At 38.7% G+C, this 15042-nt stretch overlaps 1 protein-coding gene across 4 annotated transcripts in view; it reads right to left on the reverse strand.

The window, feature by feature from the left end:
• Window positions 1-1233: 1233 nt before the first annotated feature.
• The window catches only part of KCNB1 (potassium voltage-gated channel subfamily B member 1), a 198842-nt gene continuing 185033 nt past the window's right edge, over window positions 1234-15042 (reverse strand). For 3 of the 4 annotated variants that reach the window (XM_081946197.1, XM_081946199.1, XM_081946198.1), the window contains exon 3: window positions 1234-4431. In XM_081946197.1, coding sequence (XP_081802323.1) covers window positions 2389-4431 — 2043 coding nt within the window. In that variant the 3' untranslated portion in view covers window positions 1234-2388. The remainder of the gene's footprint in view (window positions 4432-15042) is intronic. The other variant, XM_081946196.1, reaches the window with a different exon arrangement.

Consider the following 15042-nt stretch of genomic DNA (forward strand, 5'->3'; position numbering starts at 1 on the left):
GAGAAATATTCACACTTATGCAGAAACATGTGCAAAGGATTGTTACAACCCATAACAGTTTTTAAAGATAAATCTGTGCTTATTGCTTTTGTCTGTGCATGGTGTGTGCATTAGAGGTGGAAGGACAGTCAGTACAGCTCGAATTGACAAGAATTACATTCAAGACCTACAGCTATTTGACACCAGAAAAAATACTGATTTGACAAATGACGGGTAGTTTTCATGGATGCAGTGCATTATTTACAGAGATCCATTTCAGTTTGCCAAGTCCTGTTATTTGCAATGTAATTACTCATGATAGATAAGTGCAGTGCAATCTACTTATAATGTCCCCAAACTGTGAAAATCTGGTACAAAATCTTTTTTTGCCCCTACTTTCCTTTTTAATAAATAGGTTATGTTTAAAAAAAGTTTTCTATCTACTGACAGGGGCAATCAAGTTGAATGCATCTTTGTAAGCCTTTTCTCAGGGAATGAAATTGAAAAAAAAAAAGGAAAATATACTTTACTTTCTCCAATACGTTTTTGAATTAGGCTGTTCTGAGCTTCAAGTCATGTTGACTTTGAGTTACCCTTTCAAATATGCTCCTCAGTCAACATTGAAGGGCCATGAATTAAGGTGCCTACCCTTTAGACTGGCTAGACCCCACATCACCTTTTCCCCTGCATCTGAGTGCACAATTCTACAAAAAGAAGTCAAGCTTTCAAAGGTTTTATAGGTGTGCATGTACCTTAATGTTACACTATATTACAGTAACGAAGGACAAACATTATGTGTTATCATCACAGTTATGATTACCCAGGTGGGTAACAAATCACAGATGTGACGAGGCACAAATAAGGAGTGTGTTTTTTTTTAAAGTGCTAGTGTTTTAAAAATACATTCTCTGTTCTTCTTGATTCCACCTTTGTCACAACATTAACGTAAAGTGCTTTGTAATGCCAGCAAAATGAAAGGAAATAGTAGGCATTATAAATCCAAGCTGGTGTAGTTGTGTGTTTTTGTCAGAAACGACCTGTTTCAAAATAAAATGAAGATGTGTTAAGTTCATGGCCTTTAGTCTCTTGATATTTATACCCTCCTTCCTAACTGTTAAATTCCAGAAGTTCCTATCTTGATGTATACCACCCCAGATGGCAGGAGGATCATTCCTTGGAAATAACATTTTTTTTGCATATTTATGTATTTATAACTTGCATATTTTTGCATTCTACATTAGTTAAGTGCAAAATGTGGTAGAAATAAACTTGTTGCTTAGTGAACAGGTTGGGTGTAACTCCCTTCCCCTCCCTTCTCAATGATGTGCAAATAATTCAGGGAGAAGAAATGGAATATCTTTCCAATATTACTTAATTTCTTTTGTGCTGGAATTGTTCTCCAAGCTTATATGGATTCTTGGTTCAAGCTGACATTTCTGGCTTTTCTGTTGTTGTTTTGCCGCTGTTTCTTAGTTCCCCAACTGTTGATGTTTGGGTGATACCTTCCAAGGATACCTTTCTCCAACACACAAAAGATTAGATCCACCTGGTTTATTTATTTTCAAGAATACATAAAAACATCCATTCATAAAAAAGTATGAAAATCTCTTTTTTTAAACATCTTACCATATTTAAGTTTGAAAACTATCTTCCTAATCCCAAGTTAAAAACTACATCCCTGATCTCGGATTTTGTATGACTTTTTTTAGCAGAGTCAGTTTGATATTTTTACATATAACTTTGAAGGGATATTTTGGATTTAGTACAAGTGGTGCAACTCACCCTGCTGATTTTTTTAAAAATAAAAAAATAGATTTTTTAATGCATCTAGAAATACAGAGAGAAATGTTTAAAAGTTTATTTCTCAATTCACTGCATTTGTGATTTAATAAGCCTACCCGAGCCCTGTTTGTCTTCAAACCTTGTATTCATCAGAGAAAAAGGCATGGACGGGGGATGTTTGGAATAGTTACCTTTAAGCATAAAGTGTTGCGTTTCTGATCACATCTACCATTTGTTCTAGTATTTGACTATAGATGTCTAGATCACTTTAAGATGACAATGCAATTCAGATACTGGTATTGCCATAAAAGAGGTCTATGTTAAAGGAGTGAATGAATGGAAGAATTGGTCACACTGACTTCTGTAAAGGAAGTTGAAAGGAGATCAATTTATGATCAAGATGTGCACAAACTTCATTTTACTTAATGACTGTCATGTGGTTGGAATCAGAATTTGAAGTAGATTCAGAGGAGGTATTATCCTTAATCCCATTTCAAGACATCCTTCTGATTTTTACAAAACAGGTGGCTTGTTCAGTCAAAAGTTCATGCCATGCAGAATCTTTTCTTGGTGTGTCGAGTGCAAAGGCATTCCTGTCAGTTGTTAGCCAACATTCTGCAGCACTGATCAGATATTTTGATCATGTTTGTTACTATGTCCTCTTCCTCCTCCACCGCCACCTGGTAATATGTGAACCTCAGGTGAAATATGATTATCTAATTTGATAGTTTCCTGGTTACCATGGGTTCTTCCAGTGATATTTTCCATGGAATAAAGGCAATTTTGCCCTAAAAGCTTGGGTGTAGAGGACAAAGCAGCAGTTGCTAAGCGGTCCTTCTCTGTTTTACAAACATTATCTCGTTGCCTTATATAGCCTCTCTGAGAAATGCTGTATTTGGGGCTAGTATGTCCTGAAGAGGCTTTTGGAGGACTTGAATCATAGAGCAACTGACCTTCATCATCTGTGTCAGCATCGATAAATTTATGAATGCCAGCATCATGGAAGTTAAGAATAATCGGTGCCTGCTTCTCGGGTGACTTTGTAGGGGTTCTAGCACTTGCAGTCGTATAGACAGAACTTTCTGGACTCATCAGAGACCGATCAGAATATCCAGAACTATCTGTGGCAGCCCCTGTAGCTCCCCTGTTCTTGATAGTATCTGGATATATTCTTAGGACATTTGAAGCTGCTGACCCTACAGCATCCTCTTCCATAAAATTAACCTTTAGAGATCTCAGTTTTAGAGGGTTAATGAGTTTTATTGAACTTTTAGGGCTCTCTATGTAAAAGGTGGAGCAATGGCGACTTTCCAGATTTGGTTTTATTTCCATGAATTTGGACCCACTTCCTTCCAGTCTATATGGGTCCTGAAGGGGAAGTTTTCCACCTTTGCTGGTCAGTGTAGTCAGTGGGCTATGAGAATATCTCCCAGCTTCAGGAAATTCAGTCATGCAGCTTATGTAACTGTCAATGCTCGACATGCTTCTCATGTCAATTATTCCATCTGCCCGAGTAGTCAACAAAGGGACCATTGGGCCAGGAATGGCCTCCATTTCTAGTTCTTCTTTTTGCTTACTGGGTTGAGCTGTCTCCTTTAAATTGAGATTTGGCTGTGACTGAGCTTTAGACATTTTGTTGTACATGTCTTCAAGTTGCTGGACGTTCAGATGCTGAGGACTGGAGGAAGACCTAGCTTTTTCAGGTGAACCTTGTTCCTTTGTCTCCAAAGATTTATTGGAGCTAGTTTCAGAGATTGATCTTTTGGCCCATTTCCATTTGCTTGGGGATAAATGATTGTCCTGAACTTTATCCTTTTTGCCTGCATTTTCTCCCTTCTTTTCAACAACGATGTCCATCAATTCTATGCTACGTGGAAAAGCATCCTTCATATTCATGGACACAATGCTTCCATTCCTTTTGGCTCTTTCAAGGGCTTCCCTACGCTTAATGGCTTTTTCCTGCCTCTTCTGTTCTTTGTAGAACTCTGAAAAGTTATTTACAATGATTGGGATTGGAAGGGCAATCACTAAGACTCCAGCAATACAGCATAACCCACCAACAATCTTACCTAAAAGGGTCTTAGGGTAGATGTCTCCGTAACCAACAGTTGTCATAGTTATTGTGGCCCACCAGAAGGAGGCTGGTATGCTCTTGAATTTTGTATCATCCTCATCTTTTTCTGCAAAAAACACTAAGCTTGAAAAGATCATAATGCCCATGGCCAAAAACAAAATAAGTAATCCAAGTTCATTGTAGCTTCTCCTCAATGTAAATCCCAGAGATTGCAAACCAGTTGAATGCCTGGCCAGCTTTAGAATACGGAGTATCCTCATGATACGAAATATCTGGACTACCCTCCGGACATTTTGGAACTGAAGTACACTTTTGTTGGACTCTGTGAGGAAGATAGTGACATAATAGGGCAAGATTGCTAACAAGTCAATGGCGTTCAGGGGTCCTTTGAAAAATTTCCATTTCTTAGGAGAAGAGAGGAAACGCAAGACATATTCCATTGTAAACCATGCGATGCACACCGCCTCTACGTGGGCTAGCTGCGGGTTATCTGTAGGATTTCCATACTCATCTGTGTCCTGAAGCTCAGGAAGAGTGTTTAGAGACAAGGCAATTGTAGAGAGCACAATGAACATGATGGAGATAATGGCCAAAATCTGCAAAAGAAAGGAGAAAAGTAGTCACTACCACAAAGAAATCCCATGGCATCTTACATTTGCTATATTTTTTCAAAGAAAAAAATTGGCTTCATACAAATCGATGAAGTAAGGATGCGTCCATGAAATATGGTGACAGGTCCATGACAGGCTTGTGAAGGCCTGTCTTATGAAATCAAATCCAAGGCCCAAAACAAATCATCAAGGCTTATTGTTGTGTTCCTTAAACTGTTGATGGAACTCTTTAGAATCAGATTCAGAATAGAGCTGGAAGGGACCTTGGAGATCTTCTAGTTCAGCCCCCTGCTCAAGCAGGAGATCCTATACCCATGATGATGAACCCATGGCATGCATGCCAAAGGTGACACGTGGAGGCTTCTCTGCCAGCACGCAAGCCCCAGCTGAGCTCCACCAAACATGTGAACACTATACAAGCCATCGATATACATCCAACAGGAAGTGCCTCATAGGAGCAGATAGAGGTAAATCCTAGAGAGGCAGGAAATGCATCACTGAAAAATGGAGATGAATGCTAGAGGGAATAAAGCTGCATACAAGGCTGACATAACTCCTGTAACAGTGTAGGCATGCACAGGGGAGACAAGGGGGAGTGCGGGCCTACCGTGCCCCAGTTTTGGTCCCAGGAGGCTTCAGGGAGGCCTGCTAGGCCCAAAATGGGGCACGCACGGATGCACAGGGGGGCTGGGGGGCACACATGCATTGTATTATGGGTGTGTGCACACATGCACACTCTTTCGGCACGCGAGGACAAAAAGGTTAGCCATCACTGTCCTATACCATTTCAGAGAAGTGACCTTCGAGTCTCTTCTAACTCCCCCTAAAGAATATTGACATTTCCCCCAACAAAGGTATTTATACATCTCAGAAAGGCAGGAGAAAGGCAGGTAGTCCTCGACTTAAAACAGTTCATTTAGTTTAAAGTTACAACAGCATTGAAAAAAGTGACTTATCACCATTTTTCACACTTAGGACTATTGAAGCATCCCCATGGTCATGGGATTTACATTTGGATGCTTGACAACTGGTTCATACTCATGACGGTTGCAGTGTCCCAGTGTCATGTGATCACTTTTTGCAACCTTATGACAAGCAAAATCAATGGGGAAACCAGATTCACTTAACAACCGTGTTACTAATTTAATAACTGCCATGATTGACTTAACAACTGTGGCAAAATAAGTTGTAAAATGGGGTAAAACTCACTTAACAAATTTCTCACTTAGCAATATAAATTCTGGGCTCAATTGTGGCTATAAATCGAGGACTACCTGTAACGCATAAGTAACAGAGGATGTAAATATATTTACATATATATATATATATGTTGTATTTGTGCTGATAATAAATAAAGGGAGACTAGTATAGATCTATTTCAAGCTATTTAGCTCTCATTAGCTAGCCATACCCTTACTGGGATTCGAACCTGGGCTACATATATACATACACACACACACATATATATACACATATACACATATACACATATACACATATACACATATACACATATACACATACATACATACATACATACATATTATACACACACACACACACACACATATATATTCATAGGTAAAGGATCTCAAATTACTATAGGTAATGGAGCGCAGGTTACTTCCTGCATCTGTTTCCTTTAGAAATCAAAAGGGAGAAATAAAGCAATAAAGCATGAAAACATCTCACATAAATCAAGAGGCCGCTTGTGAGCACCAGGTGTCAAGAGAAAGAACAATTTCCCATTGCAAATCAGTGGAATTGTTCTAATAAGGTAACAAACGTTGGCCGTATATCTCTGTATATCAACTTGGTTTAATAAATTCCATTCATCTAAGAACTGATTTTCCCCATACCAGTATGGGGAACCCAATCCAATATGTATGTTCTTGTGTTGGAAGTTGGTTGAACAGACTCTTGACCATTGTATAATGATATTTTGGAATAGTATTTTTTTGGTTTATATATTGTTTTTTTCTTTTGTATTGGTTATTAACCATCCATTACTTATTTAAGGACAGGCATATATATTTCTAAATAAATAAATAAATAAATAAATAAAACTGAACAGTTGCAGTGATTTCTAGATTCTCTTTCAGCTCCACAGTTCTTGATTCCCAGAATGTCTTCCATCTAAGTATCAAAATCATCCCTTATCTTGCCTAGCCTTTGAGATGAGAACATGTTAACTGCCTGTTGATTAAGCGGTTATATCTGTATTTTTCTTGCTTAGTGGTAGCAGTAGCTCCTCCATTTACTTTAAAAGGCATTACAGCATATTTTCACAACGCTAAAGTCTAAAAAGTGCTCTTTCTTATGATGAGCCAAGTTCGTGAATGGTATTCATGACACCAGTGCCTTATTGTACAGTCACTGCATATGTTTCTCTCCAGGGATTTATATTCCACTCAAATGGCTTACAACCTTCAAAAATACTAGACACAGATAATAAAACAGTAATGTGTGATGCAAAATATCAGCCAGCTAATAAAACAGCAATACAAAATAATATACAAAACGCAGTCAAAGCACAGTGCTAAGGCCCAACACTTCATACATCATCGGCTTGATCAGATAAAAGCTGGATGGAACAATTTTTCATTAAACAATGGAATTAAGCAAGAGTTAAAGAGGACGACTTATTTCATGATATGGGTGCGGCTACCAAAGAATATCCTTTCCCTTGTCCAGAATAAGTATGCATCATGAATACCATCATATTGTAAATAATACCGTCTTTCGTCCTTAGGCTTTAACCCTCTCTAAATAATCTCTGGTGAGTTGGTAGAAGTTGTTTTTATAAATTCTAATTATAAGATTTGGTAAGAAAACATTTAATACTCAGGAGGTGAAAATTGCCGCAGAAATCTCATTGGGTAGAGCGAGTCTCTTCCCTATTACTTGTCCAGCAAATGTTTACTCTTTTTAAAACTCTGAAAGAGGGTTTATATTTTGCAGCTACTGTAAAATGAGATTGGGAATGTGTGTATGTGTCTGTGCTTGTGAGTTGCAATGTGAGGGGGGGGGGAATCTATACGTGTGTGAGAGAATTGAAACATACAGTATGTCAGGCTTGGAAGCCATCTTTGTATTGGGCCTCAAGCCTGTCACATATTCAAACATATTCTACTGTGGGAAACTGGGAGGGGGGGATTGTATGGAGCATGGGTGATATGTAGCCAAAATAACATTCCTTCTCAGAGAGTCAAGGTCATTTTGTCCCTGCATCTGTACTGACGTGGATGAGAGGAATCTTCCTTTGTGACAGTGACTGACTGGGCCATGTGATGGACATATGAGTCCTGGGGCAGGGTCTTGAACTTTCAACTGGGTGGGGAAAACCTGGAAGCTTTCAGATTCAGGTTTTCCCAGATGTGCCAACATGGCTTCTTTAATACATTTGGACTTTGAGGAATCTCTAGCCTCAGATTCTTATTTGATTGAGGATGCTATTTGGAACCCTGACACAGTAAGCAGATGGGAGGAAATGGCTTCATTATTTATTTATTTAAATTTATTAAAGCTCCCAGTTCAGCTTTCAGTAAATGGGCTTTCTTATTTTATTTTTTTAGAGAGAATTTAAATTAATTATTATGAATGCAATGAATATTAATAGTTTGATGTTGCCCTGCCCTCTTTTTTGGAGGGCATCTGCTAGCAACTACACGCTTGGATTGTATAAGTGTGTTTCACATATATATTTAGTAACCGGAGGTCTGGTTTCAGATGCAGTTTCAAAGTCCAAGTTGACAAGATGGGATGCTTGATCATTGCACAGGATTTTTCTTTATCCTTATTTTTTTCCTGCCTACTTTCCCTTCTTAGAGGGAAATCATTTTAAATTCGGCTCTCTTCTGTAGACTAAATATAGTTAAGTATCAACAGAAGCCTCTTAAATGATCAAACATTGAATGCACTAAATCCATGATAATATTAAAGAGGATGATTTAAAACATTCCAGGTTTTTGCCTTTACACGGCTTCATTAGCACTGTTGATATTATAGTAACTCTGTTTGTATTGTCAAGATCACTCTTATTACATGTGTGGAAACCATATTTAGGATCTTTTCCTATTATGCTGTTGTTGACCAAATGTTGTTATGCTTCATCTGCCCAAATGCAGCATGGATTTTGTAGTTAAACCTCAGATAATTTTCTAATCCATTGCAAAAAAAAAATATTGGCTCTTATCAGCACTTCTGTCTTGGAGTATAATATGTAGACGAGCAGATTCTGGGAACACAAAGTAACAGCTGGTTTCAGGAAACTTCTCTCCACATTTAATTACTTAAGCCTTGTAAATCAAGATGTCTCACATTTAATTTTGGGACTTCGGGACAATCAGCATTAAAGAGATTGGGAGCACTAAACATTTTTCTAAGTAAAGGCTATTGATTGTATGAATCAAACAAATATTTCTTCTGAATTTTTCCATTATAGGCATCTTTTCCCTCTAGGTCACAAGACTGCTATTATAAAACTGCTATTAAGCCAGGTCAGCTGTTTAGGAAGATGAATATTCCTATCTATTCTTCTTCCTATGGGTGTTAACAACAGAGCATCAAATTGATTCTGACTTTTCACTGACGGACTCAAGATGGCATTCATAGTGCCCCTTCTCCAATTTCTTCCCATAACAATCGTGCAAAGTAGGTTGGGCTGAGAGAAAGTCAGTGGCCCAACTGACCTTCTGTGACTGAAGGTGAATCTGGGTCTTTTCAGTGACAGTTCAACAATTTAGCCATTATATCTGACTGTTATAAATGTTTACTGCCTATGGGGAGAAACACTAATAGGATATTCTGTCAAAGATACTGAATTAGGTTGACCTGGAATTAGTTGTGTCTATAAAAGACAATAATATTTATTTATTTTATTTTATTTTATTAAATTTATAGACCGCCCCCTCTCCCCGAAGGGACTCGGGGCGGTGTACAGACACCACATTAAAACCTAATATAAAATAGATACACTTAAAAACCAATTAAACTATAAGGCTGTACAGGGTAATAAAAGTTAAAAATTAGCTTAAAACAACCCCAAAAATTTAAAAGTACAGAATTGAGGGACTAGATCGGGATTAGGCCAGGCCCACTAAACTAAACAGGTGGGTCTTGAGCATCTTATGGAAGGAGCGGAGATCAGTGATTGTTCTGATGTCACATAAAGTATATGAAGATATCATCATACATTGCTGGAACTATGTATTTGGGTCTTGCTACCTGATATAAATATAAGTTGAGACATTAACATAATCAAACAATCATATCATTTGCTCCCCTTGTCCCCAAATGCCCATGTTTTAAATAATGTTGTGTCTTTGTATGGGTAGAAGCTTTTCTTCAATTGGAGTACACATGAGCCAAATGCATGGCAATGCCAATTTTACCCCATGTTCATACAGTACAAGAACTTTCTTTCATCCCTGCTCCATAATTTAAGTTTCCCTATTTCCTTGAAACACCTTTCTTCTAAAACAACCCCTACCCCAATGACATGAAAGCTTCATTGCAATTCCGTCTCCTTTTGAAATACTGCGTTCACAGAACCAAACCAGACTATTGGTTATTATATCAACTAATGATACGATTGAGCTCCTTCAAAATGTTCATATTCCCACCTGTGGGGACCAGAGGTGGTATTCAGCAGGTTCTGACCAGTTCAGGAGAACCGGTAGCGGAAATTTTGAGTAGTTCAGAGAACCAGTAAATATCACATAAGACTGGTCCTGCCCCCATCTATTCTCTGCCTCCCGAGTCCCAGGTGATCGGGAGGAAATGGGGATTTTGCAGTAACCTTCCCCTGGAGTCGGGAGGGAATGGAGATGTTACAGTATCCTTCCCCTGCCTCGCCCACCAAGCCACGCCCACCAAGCCATGCCACGTCCACAGAACTGGTAGTAAAAAATTTTGAATCCCACCACTGATGGGGACCATGAAATTTCTACCATCCCCCCCTGCCCCGGAAACATAAGGACAGTATAGTGCCACAGCGTGGGTGATGATTTAAAACACAAATGAAGAGGTATTATCTGTTGCTGGCTTGGGCTTTGGCATTACCTACTGTTACTTCTTGTCTAAGTTCTGGTCACCAGGAACTTATCAGAGATGGTATGTTGTGAAGAAGATTCAATTGTTCATAGCAAGGCTGCACCTGGCAAAGTGATTCATAGCAAGAGGTTCTGTTGCTTTTGTAATCGTAACACCAAAAAGTAGCACTTCTTAAGGGGCTGCTTCAGTACTATACTATACATAAGGTATTTCCCCATCTCTTTCTTTACAAAATGTTAAGTAGAAAATGTGGTGTTTGGTGCTTTTCAGTTTGGTTCAATCAGCCAGATGCCAAGAGAGCATGTATTAGAATTTTCTCAAGGGGATTGTAATGTTCAATGAAATCAAGAGGAGATTTCACAATGGAAGGATACATTTGTCAATAATTTGCTTATGTGCAATTAACAAAAAGGTTTAAAACGGATAAAATATTTTATGGTTTTAAACAAAATAAGACTGAGTTTGAAACAGACTTATGTTCTAATGATGAACATGTTATTGTTAAAATGTTGTTGCTGAAACCCGAAAGAATCCATGATAAAATGGGCTAAGACGTTTGGCTATAATATACCAGTTGGCCAATAGGAACATACGTGGTTGAAAAGATTGACATTTACATTTTGTTCTAGTCTGAGAATGTTGACAAAATGATTTGTCATAGAATCATAGGGTTGGAAGGGACTTTGGAGGTCTTCTAGTGTAAATATCATTGGTATTTGTCACCAGAGAAATTGTCTAGAGCAGTGTTTCTCAACCTTGGCGTCTTTAAGTCCTGTGGACCTCAACTCCCAGAGTTGAAATCCAGAGGACTTAAAGTCGCCAAGGTTGAGAATGGAGAAACACTGGTCTAGAGCATGGGTGTCTAACTCATTGTGTCACATTGCCGTCACATGACGTATTGCAACTTTTTAACCTTCGCAGAGCTGGGGTGGGCATGGCCTTGCATCTGGCTTGCGGGCTGCCAATTTGACAACCCTGGTCTACAGGGTATAAAATCATTTTGGATCTTTGCTGGAAATGCGAACAACATTTTATAATGCTTGGTGGCTATGTAAAAAAACTTAAAAATTGAGTACAAATTAACGCATTAATTCATAAGTTTTTAAAGGTGAAAGTACAATTGAAATCAAGGACTTTTATTTTGGGACTAATGAACAGACAACTAGAAAAAAGTCATGGAATGTTTTTCTTACACTGTCTATGACAACTGCACCAAAACTATTATATGCTCAAAAGTGAAAAGGTTCTCCACAACTCTCCACAATGGAGGAATGGTTGTTGAAGGGGATGGAACTTGAGATGGCTAAATTAACTTCTTTGATTAGAGAAAAAACAATATCTCTATTTATGGCTGATTAGAAAACCTATAGAGACTTTTTGCAAAATACAGAAAATGTACTTGTGATTTGTGGTTTTGATGATTAGGGGGAAAAACTGAATAAGAGAAAATAAGAAGAGCTTTCTTTTGTAATCATAGAGTAAGAGATAATTTTGCAAGTATACTTATGTTTGCTTCAAATGAAATCAGAAGCTTCTTCATTCCATTTTTTCCTTTATGCCCTTTTGCTTTTTTTCTTTATTGCTTTTACTCTTTGCATTAGTTTTTATGTTCTTTGTAAAACTTTCAATAAAAATTGTTTTAAAAATTGTTACTATTTTTAAGCCAGACCTCCAAATGGAAGAAGCCTTAAAATAGAAGATTCATTTGACAGCCGTTCAAATAGGGAACACTTTTAAAGAGAAAATTGTCCTTTGTAAAATGCAGCGCTGACCTCACTATTACTCCTTTTTTTCCAACATGGAAAATACTGATACTTCAGAACTACTTTCAACCCATTAGTTCAACTTCTGACCCTACTTTCAGACAGCAATTGAGTAAAACTCTGTTTATAACTGCTTTTTGCACATTTGAAACGGCTATCTTGTTCACAATCACTGAAAATCAGTGATTTTCAGAAGCTTTGTGTTCCAAATCCTTACTATCTTTATTGCATTTTCCAATATAGTTCCCTATTTTTATGTACTTTTCCCAAGAACATTGCATTAAGCCAAGAACTCAAAAGGATGTTGAACTAAGATCTATGCTTTAGATAAAATATTTCTAATATATCACTTTGAAGTGGTTCTATCTACCTACCTGCCTGCCTGCCTGCCTGCCTGCCTGCCTACCTACCTACCTACCTACCTATCCGGATGTTTGTTTCTCTGCCTGCCTGCCTGCCTGCCTGCCTGCCTGCCTACCTACCTACCTATCATCCATCTATCTATCTATCTATCTATCTATCTATCTATCTATCTATCTATCTATCTATCTATCTATCTATCTATCTATCTATCCATCCATCCATCCGGATGTTTGTTTCTCTGCCTGCCTGCCTGCCTACCTGCCTGCCTGCCTGCCTGCCTGCCTGCCTGCCTCTCTCTCTCTCTCTCTCTCCCTCCCTCCCTACCTACCTACCTACCTACCTACCTACCTTCCTCCTTCTCCTCCTCTCCCCCCCTCTCTCAATGCAAGACAAATATTAGCATCTGTCAAAACATTTAGAAAGAGTGACTAAGTGGTCTTCAGTAGGGGCTCTCTAATATCATTGCATGATAGGATTGGTTCATCAGCAATGGTACAAGTATTGTGATCAGTGGCTGTATCCTATGTAGTGTTGCTTCAGGACATCATGGGAAATATAAATTGGCAGCTGCTTGAGGTTGGGCAAAACAACGCCCTTGGAGGAAATATATGCAAAGGCCAAAGGAAGGCATAACTGATGGACTATGCCAAACTACTGGGACCTACCTTGCACCTCTTCTAGCATTTTTGGTATTGATGATATCTGGGTAATAAAAAATCAAATATCTTCTTAGTTCTTTCTTTGCTGCAGAAACTAACTTAATCTATTCAATTTTACGTTGGTCCAAATTTTATCCTGGTTGGTTAGGACTGTTTTCATACTCCTATTTTTCCTTTATGTACATACTATACAATTGATTCAATTCTAATCAGTAAACCAGTTTGGGATACCAATCAATCAGGTAGAAACCGCGAGAGTGAGTTCTAAGAGAGCGATGGCTCCCTCAGGCATCAGAATCATCTAGTCCCTCTCTCTCAGCCAATGGTGGGATTCAAATATTTTTACTTCTGATTCTGTGGGCGTGGCTTGGTGGGCATGACATGACATGGCATGGTGGGCATGGCAGGGGAAGATACTGTAAAATCTCCATTCCCTCCCGATCATCTGGGACTCGGGAGGCAGAGAATAAACGGGGGCAGGGCCAGTCAGAGTTGATATTTACCGGTTCTCTGAACTACTCAAAATTTCCGCTACCAGTTCTCCAGAACTGGTCAGAATCTGCTGAATACCACCTCTGCTCTCAGCCCTAGGAGGAGGCTATGGCAAAGTACTTCTGAAAAACCTGGCACGAAGACTCCAGGGACTTATCCTGGCTGTTGTCAGGAGTCAAGACTGATTTAAAGGTGCAAACACACACACACACACACACACACACACACACACACGAAAGAGATAGAAAGGATTTCTACTTCATCAAAAAGTGAATCCAATTTTGGAAGAAATGTCCAAACTATCAAATGTCCTAATTATTAAAGTAGTGTAAAATCTTCACTTTTTAAAGTCCAACAAAGTCAGTGACAACCAGCATATGACAAAATAACTAAAAATACCAAGAATATAGTCTCAAATATAGTCTGCTACAATCATTTGTTCACTAAGAAATTCAGAATGCAGTTTGGATCTTACAAATTCTCATTCTCTCTCTATCTCTCTCCGGTGCTATGTGTTTATGAGCTTAGCTTACATAGAAAAGGGTTAAAGCAGCTTTAAGTTGCACTTGTGAAATACTACCCAAAGACTGGTATTGTCCTCACCACTACTAGGAAGGAAATGCTACACATTGTACAATTACCACCATAGGTGATTGCTTCTAACCATGATGATGCAAACATGATGAAATGCTGATACAACAAAGCTTTGCCAATTTGTACTTGGGTAACAACATCACAAACCAGCATTGAAAGATACAATCTATTTGGCTGATCTCCCTTTTCTCTTTGGTTTCCCTGCATATAAAGGGCTGAATACAACTAAATGAATTTTTTAAAAAGATACAATAGGACCCTGGCAAGCACTAAGAAAGATACCCAAAGGTACATTTGTTAGGAAACTTCACTATCTTGGGTCTCAGCCTCTTAAATCTTAATTTCACAGTCAAATTCTTAACCATGATGCTGTTAGTTGTGAAGTCGTGTCTGACTCATTGCAACCCCATGAACAACATTCCTCCAGGCCTTCCTGTTCTCTACCATCCTCTGGAATCCATTCAAGCTCACGCCTACTGCTTCGGTGACTCCATCCAGCCACCTCATTCTCTGTCGACCCCTTCTTCTTTTGCCTTCAATCTTTCCCAGCATTAGGCTCTTCTCCAGTGAGTCCTTCCTTCTCATTAGATGGACAAAGTATTTGAGTTTCATCTTCAGGATCTGGCCTTCTAAAGAGCAGTCAGGGTTGATCTCCTCTAGGACTGACCGGT

Source organism: Natrix helvetica (assembly GCF_964273705.1).
Source record: "Natrix helvetica genome assembly, chromosome: 3".
Taxonomy (NCBI): Eukaryota; Metazoa; Chordata; class Lepidosauria; order Squamata; family Natricidae; genus Natrix; species Natrix helvetica.